Source organism: Gobio gobio (assembly GCF_949357685.1).
Source record: "Gobio gobio genome assembly, chromosome: 15".
In the NCBI taxonomy this organism is placed as follows: Eukaryota; Metazoa; Chordata; class Actinopteri; order Cypriniformes; family Gobionidae; genus Gobio; species Gobio gobio.
This window is the reverse complement of record NC_137108.1, coordinates 32413200-32428565: the sequence shown is the minus strand read 5'-3', so window position 1 is coordinate 32428565 and position 15366 is coordinate 32413200. Positions and strand designations below refer to the sequence as shown.

The following is a 15366-nucleotide window of genomic DNA, read 5'->3' as shown; positions in this document are numbered from 1 at the left end:
TTTGGTGGTTCATTTATTGGCACAGAACACTGTCAAAGTCTATGATGGTAACTGAGGGTAAACTTGACAGATTTTGTATTTGGCTGTTTTTGGTCCCAGCTAACACATTCCCGGACCGTCTGATGGTGTTTGTCCTCCAGAGATTGGAGAACAGTAATGAGAGGAACAGAATGGGCTCACTGGCTGTTCTCAGACACCTCATCAACTCATCCAGTGAGTTTTAAACATGCAATCAAATAGTCAATGCAGTCAATGATTTCTTTCTTATCCAGATTGCCATACGTGGTTATGAAAGGATCAGAATGTTTTGCTGAGATAGTCACGTACAGACCTGTATTTTTAAATCTCTACTTTGTCTGCTCAAGCCTCCACTATGGAAACCAAAAAGCTCCTAATTCTAGCCAGCATCAGGCAACCTCTGGCTGACCACAGCAATAAGGTACATAAATATATCCTCTGAATGTGATATGTGACAAAACATGGGTGTTTCATCAACTTTGGACAGTTTTGCCCCTGTGGACCTTTAGAAAATAAACTCCCCAGAATACATTTGTCACACTAGTTTATTTAAAATGTACATGTCCAACGGTGAACGAAATTGGATTTATTATAAGAGGATTTGTCTTTTTCTGACCTGTCATTAACATTTATGCCGCATTGTCATTGTCACCGCCTCTCAAGTTATGTAATTGTGTTTAATGGAATTAAGTGGTGAATTTTTTTTCAGGGGTAAATGTGCAGAAATTGGGTTATACTGCTAATTTGGAGTGCTCAGAAAGGTCTTGATTGGGTTTACCTGTGCAGGTGAAGAAGAGAGTGGTGCAGGTGATCAGTGCGATGGCTCATCATGGATACCTGGAGCTGGAGGGAGGAGACCTGCTCGTCCGCTTCATCATCCAGCACTGTGCTCTACCAGACACTTATCATGTACAAACCTTTACTGGCTACACATTTCACTATCTTACTGCAGATCAGCAGTCACATGACTGTAACTGCGACTGAACTTTCTGCTCACTGACCACATTTGATCTTTTTTTTGATAAGTCTACAAATCTCCTCACTTAATTTCCCATGTATTCAATTAATGATATATTGTTTCAGACCTCTTTAGCATTTAATTTAGCAAGCGTATTCAGTCTATAGTCCATGTTGAGTCATATGTCAGTGCATACCTTAGTTTTTAAATATTTGCATTAGCTGGGTGATTCCCTCTGTTTGACAGCTTTGAACTGTTATTAGCTTTAGCCCAGCCCTACTTATGCTCAGTTGTGTGATACAATACGGGTAATAAATTGTGTTAAAATTCATACAGCGAGGACAGCGACCACCAGACCCAGAGGAAGTGACCAATGAGGCTCTGCGTAGCATGTGTGATAACACACTACATCTTTTCACTACTACAGTGGGCCGCCTGACTGACGTGAGTACACACAGTTTTACACCTTCATCAAACAAGTTTAAATGGTTTCCTTTAATGCTTGAAGTCATGGTTCTTGTTTCAAAATGCGCAATGTTTGCTCAGTTTTTTTTCTTGTTACTTTTGTTTAACATTATGATTGGCTGATATCGCATGCAATTTTATGCCCTTATAAGTAAACTTGATAAATGTCATAAAGCTGTCATATCTCAGCCATCATTCTTAAAACAAGGGGAGCTGCCCCTGAAGAATTTGACTTGATTTTCAGGATTTGTGGTGACCAAGTGTAGTAATTTAAAAATATTAGGGGGAACATCAATGTCTGTGGTGGTGACAGTCCTGCTGCCACTAAATCAGACACGCGCACATCTGCAATGCGTCTTACATTCTTAAAGACAACTCAATGAAACTCTCATATAGTGAGAGATGGGCTTTGCAGTCATTCAGCACAGTCCATCATCTTCACAGCCAAAGTCAGCAGCCTCAGCCCGCATTGCCGCTTGTAAGAAAGAGTGTCTAGAGAAATATTAGATATTTTTTTCCTGTGAGCTTCCCAACATCAACAGCAGGCCGTTGACATGGATCTCTCCTTAGCAGACAGACGAAGACAGTTTATGTGCCGATGAGACTGTCTCCATTCACTCTGCCAAAACACATTCGAATGATAACCAGGAAAATGTCAGGAGATGTACATCTAGCCAGACTATTTTTAGAATTTTGTTGTGTCTTACTTGTCAACATGTTGTTTTAAAGTGCTGAATTTACACTTTTTAGGAGATTTATTGTGAGGATTTATTTATCAAGCTAGACACTGATTTGTTTTAACATTTTCCATGAGGTCTTACTTTGTGATATATACGTATATATATAGAAAATAGGTTAGAGCTTTCCACTGGATATTTAATGCAGAGATTAATATGTTTTAGCTGGCAAGAAGTTATTTAATCCTAACTGATGCAGTGAGTAGCTTCTCATTACTTAAACAACCATGTCTCAAGACATCCTGTGGTCATGGAAAAGATGTTACTCTGTTTCAGTAGGGTCAAATTATTGGCCTGCATTAAGCAAAGAAAACAACTAAGGAGATTGCTGAAACTACTCAAATTGGGTCCAACGCATTATTAAAAGTTAGTAAAGTAAATTATTAAAAGAGGTGAACCATCAACTTTTAATCATCGTGATCTGAGATCACTAAAACATTTGGTGACGTAGAACTCACGACTATATTTAATAGTGAAAGTAAGAGCATTTCCACATGCACAATGCAAAGCGAACTCAAGGGATTGGGACTAAACAGCTGTGTAGCCTTAAGAAAATCACTTATCAGTGAGGCTAATCTGAAAAAAAGGCTTCAGTTTGCTAGGGAGCATAAAGTTTTGACTCTGGAGCAATGGAATAGGGTCATGTGCTCTGAGTCCAGATTTACCCTGTTCCAGAGTGATGGGGACATCAGGGTAAGGAGAGAGACAGAAGAAGTGATGCACCCATCATGTCTAGTGCCTACCATACAAGCCTGTGAGGGGCAGTGTTACGGTCTGGGGTTGCTTTAGTTGGTCAGGTCTAGGTTCAGCAACATTATGTGCCCAAAAAAGATGACAACATGATACATGAATAATCAGTGGTTTCCATCAATGGATTAGCCACCACAGAGTTCAGACCTTAACCCCATTGAGTTTTTTTGGTATGTGCTAGAAGACTTAACACAGCAGTCTGACTCTCCCATCATCAATACATGATCTTGATGAGAAATGAATGCAGTTGTGACATTGCATATGATTATCGAAAGATGATGGGGCGAGTGCATGCCGTAATCAAAGCAAAAGGCGGTCCAACAAAATATTTGAGTTTTTGCCAGGCAGTGTATACTGAATATAAATCCACAAAAAATATATATTTGTTAAGTTTTATTATTGTTTATTATATACAATAAACATCCATTATTCAGTCATTATAAATCTCAAGTTGAACCGTTGCGAGATATTAACACTTTGCCCTTTAACTCTTTACACTTTGTCTTTCATTTACTGAATATAATGTATGTACACCTGAATTGAGTGCATGTTAATTCTTGTGTAGGTTCTGTGGCCGATGTTGCTTTGCTACCTGACCCCAAATCAGTATGCCAACGCCACCACCCCCTTGTGCAAGAGTTTAATTCTCCTAGCTAACAAGAAGCGAACAGCACAAGAACCCAACTTCATCATCAACTTCAATGCAAAAGGTGTGGACACACACACACACACACACACACACATATATACAAACATGATGTCACTGATGAGCTTAGTCTCAGACTAAGAGCTTTCCAATGTCTGACCTAAAGAAACCCTTGAATCACACTTTCTGTCTCTTTGGCAGTGTGGCAAATCCAGCAGTCGCCTTTAAATCTTTTTTTTTTTCGTTGCTGGACTGAAACTAAATTGCACTTGCAGACGTTTTGTTTTCATTGCAAGTCGTTTGCTTTGCCTGTTGAGTCTGTTTCTAATTAGTCAAATGAAAAGTGGTATTTATCAACTGAATAAAGTTTTTTAGGCAGAGGGTAATTGTTTCTTACGCTGACAGTGATTAAATTGAGCTCTAGTAGGACAAATAAGTCCCAGGTTCAGTGATTATTTATTCGTTAATTGTAATGCTTTTTGGATCATGTGCTTTACTAATGGGTTACTCTTGTCTGCCCTCCCCCTCTCTCTGTCTTGCTCTGTTTCTTTCCTCTTCCCGCAGGCTATAGTCTTCCCTCACAATATGTCCTGATGATAAGGCTCTTGGTAAGTGTTGAATTCCCAGTGGTTTTTCAATTCAATCATTATCAGTTTCAGCTGGGCAACAAGTAAGTTAAACAGTGAATTTTATGTTTTTAAGTGCCTCTCTGGACTGTATGATTCTTGATTCTGGTCAATTGTGGCATATTTTTGGTTACTTTATTTTACAGTACATGCACTTGCGTATACTTGGTGTACTTAACTATGAAAGCTGGGTAATATAAGGTATCTACATGGGTTAAGGTTAGGTTTTGGGGTAGATTCAGGGTTAGTACCTAGTTATTGCAATTACTATAATAAGTACATAGTATGTACATGATGAACAGGACCGTAAAATAAAATGCCACCTATTTTAGTATAATGACCATCAAACTGGATATTTCATCATTTTATTGCAACATACCAGTGCTACTTTCCTACAGTACGGTCCAAAAGTTTTTTAATAATTGCATACTTTTAAGCAGCACGGATGCATTAAATTGACAATAAAGTGACAATAAAGACGTTTACGTTGTTACAAAAAAGTTATATTTCAAATAAATGCTTTTCTTTTTATCTTTCTATTCATGAAAAAAATTATCACACAATTTTCTCAAAAATATAGCAGCACAACCATTTTCAGCTGTGATAAAAAGGAATGTTTCATGAGCACGAAATTAGAATGGTTTCTGAAGGATCATGTCATACTGAAGACTGGAGTAATAATGCTGAAAACAGCTTTGCCATCACACGAATAGATAGTTTATTATTATATAAATATTACATTTTAAATTATATAGAATTAGAAAATGGTTATTTTTAAATTGTAATATCACAGTATTACTGTTTTTACTATAGTTTTGATCAAATAAATGCAGCCTTGGTGAGCATTTGAAGACTTCTTCCAAAAACATAAAAAAATCGTACTGACCCCAAAGTTTTGAACAGTAGTGTTTCTAAACATATGATATTATTATAAATAATATTGGGTGTCAAGCAAACAATGTCTATTTTTTGGATCTGTTTCTCCTGATACACTCTTTTGGATCATGATGTCATTTAGTCGCTGCTTAATGCAGACCTTAAACATCTAAAATAAATGTTACATTTTCCTCAGGTGAATGCCTCGTTCCCGTTTCGATGCAGGGGACACGGTGCTCCCTCCCTGAGTCTGCTCAACGTTATCAGCCCTAACATTCACCCTAAAGTAGAGACGCTGTGGGAAAATGAGATTCCAAAGCTGCTCAATTATCTCGAAGGTTTGTTAAAATATACAACAGTTATGTAGAGGATTAGGTACAGCGCTGTTCCTCATAAGGCCACCAGACCACGCCATCTACTGTTTATAACATCCGCCTGCACTCTTCAATGTTTCATCATGTTTTTAAAAGTCATGGACATTATGAGAAATGGTGTGATCTATGAACACTAATAATCTATTTAGTCTGATTGCTTTTGCAAGAAAGCAGTGCTCTGTCTAATCTATCCTGCTGCGATATTTCAATGAAGTAGGTCAATTTACTGACATATGAGGTCTTGTTACTTTAACATCCCGTCCTTCGGATGAGACGTTAAACCGAGGTCCTGACTCTCTGTGGTCATTAAAAATCCCAGGATGTCCTTCGATAAAGAGTAGGGGTGTAACCCCGGCATCCTGGCCAAATTTGCCCATTGGCCCCTCTCCATCATGGCCTCCTAATCATCCCCATATACAGATTGGCTTCATCACTCTGTGTCCTCTCCACCAATCAGCTGGTGTGTGGTGGGCGTTCTGGCGCAATATGGCTGCCGTCGCATCATCCAGGTGGATGCTGCGCATTGGTGGTGGTTGAGGAGATTCCCCCTTCTATATGTAAAGCGCTTTGAGTGCCTAGAAAAGCGCTATATAAATGTAACAAATTAAATTATTAATATAACATGTGGCGTAACTTTGTTTTCAAAAATGGGTGAGACAAAAGTATGTGCTAATATATTGCTTATAGACCTAGAACTCGTTTAATGTGATAGTTTCATCCTTATATCTATATAATACAATATATTGCTAGTACAGTTTCTTCTTATCTGTGAATAAATGTATAGATCCTCAAGCAAAGCTTTTGTGTGTTGATGGTAGAACTTTTGTTAAAGGGGGGGGGGGGGGGGGGGGGCACTCAGTTTCAGTCAGTCTCATGTCAATCTTGAGTACCTATAGAGTAAATCCTGCAAATCTCCGAAAAGTCTTTATTTTTATTATAATTATAAAAGGAAGATGCGCTGTTCCGAGTCTTTCCGAAAAAAGCCGTGCGGCTGGGGGCGTATCGTGTGGGCGGAGCTAAAGAATGTCGAGCGCGCGCCGCTGTTACTGTGTTGAGTGCGTCTGAAAGCTGCGTCATCCCTAAAAGCGGGAAAAAACTTTATTCAACATAAAAAATGGCTTTTAATCAGATACAGCCATACATCTATGATCCGGAATCAGACCCAGAGGCTGAAGTTGAACAGGAGCAGCAGCAAAAACGACTAGAGCAGGACATCTCTATGTGGTATAAGTTACACTAACTATATAATATGCTTAGCGGCTTGTGTTATTTACACATTTATACTTTAATTATATCGTGTGTGTGTGTGTGTGTGTGTGTGTGTGTGTTTACGCGTGGTTTGTGTAGACATGATTTGTAGTAAGCGTAGTAACTTACATAGAAAGACATGGAATAGTAGCGCATTTGAATGAAGAAGCGCGCTTATTTAGTTCAACATATTTCCCCATTCTTTGTGTATTGTTGTTTGGAGTGCTTTTACAATACACAAACATACACATATAGTGGCCAGCTAAACAAATGTACACACTATACATCGCATGCTCCATTGGTCAATACATGGTCATGTTTGGGCTACTTGATGGGCATAGGCAAAAACAGACATTTGAAGCAGTCAAACCTGCGGTTCCAACGTTGGGACCTTTATCGTTGGGACCGCTCCATCCTTCAGTATTTGGCGATTTGAAAATCCGGAAAAGCAAATTCCATCCACTTTTGCCTTAACGCGGGGTTATTTGGCTACGAGCCAGCGCTTTGATGGGCGTAGCCTCTCGCTCTCGCTCTCGCTCTCTCGCTCTCGCTCTCGCGCTCTCGCTCTCGCTCTCTCTCTCTCGCTCTCGCTCTCGCTCTCTCGCTCTCGCTCTCGCTCTCGCTCTCTCTCTCTCTCGCTCTCGCTCTCGCTCTCTCTCTCTCTCTCGCGCTCTCTCGCGCGCGCGCGCTCTTCCGGTAGAATTGTCCGTACGGCTCATACAAGGAAATTCCGCCCTGTTGACGTCAAGCGGACCCATGATCGAAAAAAACTTTCCGAAACTTATGACTAACAGGAAGTACTAATTTTGCCAAAGAAATACTCCCATCAAACGTCCACCTTAGCTTTTGAAACTGTGTCCATGTTTAGCATGGGAATCCAAGTCTTTAACAGTGCAAAAAGATCAGTATGCATGAAACAGCATTTCACCCCCCCTTTAAGCGTGTTAGACATTTTGGGGATCTAATCTGCCCTCGTATAGTTTTCCGTATTTTTATTTTTTTCTCCAAAGATGTTCATCAGTGATTGTATATCAAGCGCAGGGACACATTTGTCTGCAGTTTGTTTTGTGATTTCACATCACCGAAATGAATAGTGTCTCTGCTACGGCGTTAAGCAATATATTGAAGCAATCGTCTGTGTGAAGACTGTGCATGAGCCACAAGAGAACACTGATAACAGCGGCAGTGAACACTCCGCATGATTTCAAAAGCAACACATTCCAGTGCCAATCGTCTTTTATTTAACACAAACGAATGAAATTAAAACTCTGCTAGTCAGCTGAAGATGCTTCCATTGTATTAGACACATCCGTGCTGCGAGATGTTTTAAAAAGTGGTGAGGACATGTCCCACACATCCCACACTCAAATTACGCCTATGCCAGTACCTGAGACTTTACAGGTTCGCTCTGTCTCTGTCAGGTTTTAGTCGAAGGAGAGGTTCTTGAATCATCTGCTATGATGAGGTTTCAGTGAAACCTCTCAAGTGCCTCCCAAAACCACCTGTCCTTAGAGGCTCACAAGACAACCAGATGTTTCCAAAATACAGCCAAAATTATATTTAAATATTTCACATTCCGTGACTCTTCCAAGATCGTTACATGGTGTAGCTTTAAAGACTTCTATTGGGTATCCCATTATCTTTGAATTTTTCCAGAGTGTGGTTTGAATGGATCTCTCACAAAATGTTGTGTTTTTCTGTCTTCTAACCAGAATCAACAGAAGAATCTCTGGACAAAAAGAAGTGGGAAGAAAGTTTACATAAGGTCTGTATTAATGTGTATGAATTCATATTTTTTCACAAAAATAAATTATCAAGAAATTAATATTAATAAAGTAACAAGAGAAGAGAACATGCACACATCCTAATGGCCAAAGTTGTTGATGGTGATTAATCAGACATTTCTTTCTGGTTGTGATGAAGCTCCTGTCTAAAACTCTGGCAGCCATTGATGACAGCCAGTGGACCGGTCAGCTTGCAGTAGAAGCCACACGATACCTGCCCACCTACAACAACTCTCTGGAGGAGAAGGTCAGTTTACAAATCCATCTGTGCCTCTTTATATTATAAAAACAATAAAGCTTTATTTATTTTTTCTATCACAGAAAAGGAACAGTCCAAGTCCAATAGCTATTTCTATTGCCGTTCTTTTTTTTTGGTTCTAATTATTTTGCATAATTAAGCAAATAAAAGTTGCATCATTGAGATTGCAGCTGTTGCCTATTAAGTGATCTTCTGTGAAAGAACTATATGAGTTTCTTGGTATTGATGCACTGAATGACTTGATAGAATAAGAATAAAAATAAATAAGCATAAAACAAAACAGTTCTTAGCTTGTTTGGATGTATAGCCTATGTTGGGGATAACAGTTTAGGACCCAAGACCAGATATGATGAATGAAGACCAGGGGTGCGTTCCATTCGACCGTAAGTGGACTGCGAAGTGGACTTCAGAGGGTTTTCCACCATCTTAAGTGGGATTCCAATCCAAAGGGAACGAACATGTTCAGTTTGAAGGGCACTGCGAACGGCATAGGGAAGAAGGGAACATCGATACATCACTTCACAGGAAGTGGAGAGTGAAGATCACCCAACGGTCATTGCGCGTCGCATCACCTGTCAGAACCATAGACCGCAAGAAAAAATAGTCCGAACTAACGATGGAGCAGCAGAGCTGTTGGAAGAGTTTTTAAACAGCTCTGCGATGGAGGAGTTTAGCATTTGAATATTCATAGTTATTATACAAACTATAGTATTTATGAATGGTTATGGCAATAACTGTTACATTAGAATATTATATTTTATGAGTATGTAAACAAATTAAAAGTGTTTAGAAGCGGCTAAGGGCTGTCATGTTTTTTATATTTTACTTGATTTACCTCAGGAAAGTTGAATATGCAGCTGCGCTTGGGAAAGAAAGTGCACGAGATGAGACCACTATAAGGACCATTGATTAAGAATAGCCTACATTTATAGGCCTACATAGTATTTTCATATTGAATGACAGGTGTAGCTTCAAATGTGTTCAATACAACTTATTTGTAAACTAATAAAACTAATGTTTTGATTACAATAAATAAATTACAATATTAATTTGTTATATCATAATCTGCACAACCCCGTCTTTGCCTTTCTTTGATGACTTTGCAGGGCGTTCCAAATGAGCGATTATTGTCAGCGAAGTCCACTTCAATTGATATACCGTGCTCAGGGAGTAGGGAGCAGTGAACACTGCGTAGGGACCATGTCGAATGGAACGCACCCCAGGAGTCAGAAGTGTGATTAATTTAAAAAAATACATTTTTACTGAAGAATAGTTTGCAGTTCCAGCTGAAGCCAGCTTCAGGTCTCACCGGGAGTTTGTAGGCAGCGCTTTGTGTACACACAATTTTCCAATGCAATTATACCTTAAATTGCGTCCTCACTTCAGGTTGAATGATTCTGATTGGCTAAGAAATAGATAAACAGAAATTTTCCACACATGGACATATAGACAAAAGCGTATCTTGATCGATTACGCGGCTGACACCCAGACCCTGGATTTAGGCAACATGACCTTTCTAGGCACCAACTTGTCTGGAACAACAGGTCAGTCAATCTCCCTAGGCTGCAAGCTAGCCACCTCCAATACTAATCTGTAACACAGAATACTAGCACACACACACAGATACACAGCTTCTTCAAGGTTTGAAGTTAGTCGAGCTCTAGCTCTGACCAGAAACTTTCCCAAAACATACTAATAGCATGTTCTTTCTCTCAGTAAAAGGTAAAGACATCCTTGAAACTGAATGATTTTCACCATTATTCTCTAGTGTTTGAATATATATATATATATATATATATATATATATATATATATATATATATATATATATATATATATATATATATATATATATATATATATATATATATATATATATATATATATATATATATATATATATATATATATATATATAATATATATATAGCTACGTAAGCTTCAAGAAGTCATTCAAATAATTTAATATGTAAAAGGATAAATATTGATTAACACGTTAATTTATAAATCACTCATTAGATATACATCGAAGCGGCAGTGGATTCCAGAATTCACCCCCTTCACCTACATAATGAATACAGGTCCCCCAAACAAAAATTGACTATTTCCTGCATTCTTCTTTTTCTCTCTTTTTCAGAGTTTTTTGTATAGGTGTGTCGGTGTGATTCTCCAGCAGTGCTATAATAAAGAGTTGGTCAAGAAACAGCTGCAGGAGATCCTGATCAGCACTCGTCACAATGATCCAATTGAAAGAACGGTATACTTATCAGTTCGCTTCTGACTTTTGAATTAAGAGAGAGCATATGTGCTGACAGTCAAACTGCTTGCTCAAGCACAACGTTCAGACAGCACACTAAAACCCACTCTGGGGAATTATGTATCTTAATTCATCACTTTTACCACACTGTCACAAATAATATTTAAGCTAATCCAAATATTAGAAAAAAAAAACGTGTAAAGCTAGTAGCTAATTGACTACCGGTAAATAAAACGAAACATTTACAAGCATTGTAAACATTGTAAATATGTATTTTAGTTCTACTTACTCCACAACAAAGCCTTTCTTGGCCCCACTTTATATTAGGTGGCCTTAAGTACTATGTACTTACATCAAAAAATAAGTACAATGTACTTACTGTGTTCAAATTGTATTGCAAAACACTTTTGCTGATATTGAGGTGGGATACGGGTAGGGTTAGGGACAGGTGTGGTGGGATGGGTAAGTTTAAGGGTAGGGTTAGGTGTAAGGGAAGTGTCAACTGTCTAATTACAAATGTAACTACATAAATTAATTACAGATGTAATTACATGCAGGTATTTTTTTAAATGTAAAAACATGTATGTACACAATAAGTGCATTGTATCAAATGATTAATTAAAATGTTAGTACATAGTAGTTAAGGCCACCTAATATAAAGTGGGTCCCCTTTCTTTTTAACTGGATTCAGAACAGTATAAAACAAACATAAATTATAGCGGCATTCATTATAAACAACACCTATTATAAATGCTAAGCCTAAACAAATTTCAAATGTTATTGCGTGCTTGACTAGCCTGGTTAAAACCAGACCATTCTCAGTAGTAACTGAGTTATGGTCTGGCAAAGCTTCATAGACAAATCATTTCCAAAGGGGCGTCACCAACGGGCGTCGCTCAAATGCCTCTCAGCGCAATTGGATAGACCTCAAACCAATCAGAGCGATGAGGGAGATGACGTATGCAGAGCGACGGAGAAACATCTGACTGGCCGTTTCTTAATATGCGTTCTTGTCTGTACTTGTGTTCTCAAATAGGAAATGTCCCCGGTTTCCATTTCAGAAATCTGGTCACCTTACCTAAACCACATATTAATGTTTAATTATTTTTAAAATGTAAACGAAAAGAGGCAGGGTGTTTTATACTTCGTTTTATTATAAATATATAAGATAATCAATGTAGGCCTAGCTACGCGTTGCCTGAACCACATTCGTGTGGCTATTATTATTATTATGTTTAATTTTTATTTTTTTATGAAATCAGGCAGTGGTGTTTTGACATATTTCGTATGCGAACTTCTGACTTGCGTCCGTGACTTACCAAGTTTGACTCCGGAGAATGAACTCCCGAGGACGGGAGGACACTAGTCCGGTACTCTGCTCTTGACAGTATCACACAGTATATATTTGTATATGTAGTGCAGGCAATGCATATTATCTTCAATGCATGTTTATAACAAAACGAAATATAAAAAACCCAGCCTCTTTTCATTTACATTAAAAAAAACACACACATAATATAGGCTATGATTATCACTGTAATAAATTAAATATGACACAAAACACAACCCAGTCTCTTTTTGTTAAATGTCAGTTTATGTGTGATCATCAATAGCAATTATAAAAGTATAAGTAAAAGGTATAAGAAGTTAAACAATAAATAAAGCAATTCAGTCAAAGTCAGCGCCAGGAGACTACAACGGTAAAGTTTAATATCTTAAAAATATAAAGTTATGAAACTTCACTTTGCCCTCAGACAAAATGATCTGTCTAGGAACAAATTATAGATTAATGAGAGCAAAGATCAGCCGTTAGATCTACACAAGACGAGACGGTTTAACCACTACAGAGACATCAGAGCCAGCGGCAGACGGCAGAAGGACTGGCCGAGGAAAGGCGCCTCTCGGCGGGCTCAATGATCGATTGAGCGCCGCTGAACCACTGGAACTCACAACTCCGAAAATGGCAGATCAAATTTTTAAAAAAAAGGCGCTCTCTTTATGAATAAACCACAGATTTGAGCTTTAAACAACTTCATTCACTCCTAAAAAGGACTTAAAACTATATTTTGTAAAACATTAACACTACCAGAGGGCTCTCGCTAAGACCCATTCGTTTTTCCACACGACTTTTGCCGAATCCAGTTGGTAAGACAGCGATAACATCTTTTTTAGATATAAAGGCTTCGAGTGTTGTTTTTTGCTCGGGTTTTAACAAAAAAAAGGAGAAGTTTAAATCGCTTAAAACAGACGCGATACCTGATTCGAACGAGTGATGCTCCACAGCAGCGGCAAATCTGCTTCAACGTCGCTGCGCTGTCGTCATCGTGTAAAGCCCGCCCCAACGTTTCTGATTGGTGCCGCGATTTCTAGGGTTTAGAAATGGGTTTGAATGGACTCTTTGCCAGACTACTTGCAGAGCAAATCTAAATTTGCCGGAAGTTGTCTGGGTTTTCCCAGGCTAGTGCTTGACATTAATTCCATAAGCTGCAGCATGTTTCAGATGATTCTGAAATCTGTAAAATGCAGTAGTCCATACAGTAGTCTGTTGGTGGTTGACCAGTCAACAATTTTGACCCATACCTGTATCCAAATTGAGATCATTCTTCTGCTGTTTATTGTGTGCTATCAGTTATCATTGAGAACACAGATCCCATATAATTTCGAATCGTAGATTGGTATTGAATTGATTCAAATGTTCCACAGTTTGGATATCTGAGTAATTGTCTAGCGTTTTTCACAGTTATTTAAAAGCTGCTAATTAAGAATAATGGTAGTAACAGGCAATAATTGGTTTGCAGGGTGTTGCCATGGGGATCGGGCTGTGTGCCAGCAGCCATCTCAATGGCACTCTGGAAAAACTGGAGGAGTTTGGGAAGTCTGACGCCTTCAGGAAAGCCTCAGGGATATTTGGTCTTCTCAAAGTAGGGCGAGTTTCATTGTGCTTCTTACATAATGCAAATTAAAAATATCTTTGTTTTTTCCCAAATCAGGCGTTAAAAACTGTAACAGTTTGAACTGGTTATGTTTTACTATACTATTTTTTTAATAATAATTGTGAAATTTAACAGTGTACAGTGGTCCATTGTGCAAAGGTTAAGTAGTAAAAGGATAGTTAAATTAGTTTTATAAAGCACTTCAGAAACTGGATTCCACACATGTATCTTGTTGTGTTACTTTTCTTGTCATTCAGGATAAAAACGATGTTGATGTGGAGAAAATGAAAAGCACTCTAATTTTGTGTTACGGCTATGTTGCGTTGAACGCTCCAGAAGATCAGCTCCTCACTCGCATCGATAGTGACATTCTCCAAAATATCTCCAAGAACTTCAACACCAAGGTAAAACACATGGGGCTCAATTGTAACACCATAATTTTGGTTGTCTGCAGTGTAAAATACAGCAGTTTATTGTAGTATTGCTGAGTATTTGTAGCCAATTTTATTTCTAAACTGGTTTTTCTGAATTCTAAAATGTGTTTTGTGGCGTTTGGGTTTTAGTTAGTTTTATAGTCATAGTTAACTTCTGGGAAAATGGACCAAAAATATTGATGACTCAACTTGCATTTGCATTGGTTGTTTGTTTGGAGGTTTTTGGAAAAATGTAAGTTTTAATGCCTCTGTAGTTCTGTTATGTTAGATGAACAGCTCATTTATTTGATCAGAATTAATACATTAATCATATCTCATTGTTTGTTACAGCAGTGAGGCATAAAACTGAAAAATGTGTTTCTGCTGTGAGGTGTTTCGCTAAATAAGTCCTCTGAATGTCCTAGTATATTGTTGACAAGATTCACTTGGTTGCTTTTGATGCTGCAGTTATGACAGTTTGATCTAAACGATTTTTAATGACAAGGATCATTAATTTCTTTTTGAGTGCTGAATCATATCTCATCCATATTCATAATATAATTATGCAATTTAAAATAATGTCACTGTTAGGGTACCCTGTAACTCATTTTGTTTTAACATTCTGCGCTCCGGTCCAATTTGAATATCAAAGTTGAGTTCATCTTGGTCTTTATGGGGATTTTTGGAGAATTTTGCTTTGTTAATTCACTGAATTCACTAAACTGGGATGTTATATATAAATACAAATTACTAAAGGCATTTCAATGTGTATCTCAATGTATACACAGTATCTTTAGGGTCACATAATTCATCATTCTTATACTCCAATGTGTGTCCAATCATAAAATTCTGATGAAATAAAATGAATTATCTTTCATGTTTGTGAATTACATCGGATCATTACTTTTATTGTTGTACAGGTTCTGGGAATTAAAGTAGAGACCAAGGTACCGTGAAGGGAAGCCATCATGAGGACCTTCTCTCACCTCTGACCTTTAAACTTTAACTTGCTTTCTCTTCAG

General features: G+C 38.0%; 1 protein-coding gene across 2 annotated transcripts in view; it reads left to right on the top strand.

Annotated features, from left to right (window-relative positions):
• The window catches only part of mroh1 (maestro heat-like repeat family member 1), a 45897-nt gene that overhangs the window by 11953 nt on the left and 18578 nt on the right, over positions 1-15366 (top strand). The window contains exons 11-23 of one of the 2 annotated variants that reach the window (XM_079837005.1): positions 100-213; positions 366-439; positions 805-927; positions 1313-1420; positions 3494-3638; positions 4139-4182; positions 5273-5414; positions 8411-8463; positions 8622-8729; positions 10879-10998; positions 13797-13919; positions 14189-14335; positions 15265-15291. In XM_079837005.1, coding sequence (XP_079693131.1) covers positions 100-213; positions 366-439; positions 805-927; positions 1313-1420; positions 3494-3638; positions 4139-4182; positions 5273-5414; positions 8411-8463; positions 8622-8729; positions 10879-10998; positions 13797-13919; positions 14189-14335; positions 15265-15291 — 1328 coding nt within the window. The remainder of the gene's footprint in view (positions 1-99; positions 214-365; positions 440-804; positions 928-1312; positions 1421-3493; positions 3639-4138; positions 4183-5272; positions 5415-8410; positions 8464-8621; positions 8730-10878; positions 10999-13796; positions 13920-14188; positions 14336-15264; positions 15292-15366) is intronic. The other variant, XM_079837006.1, reaches the window with a different exon arrangement.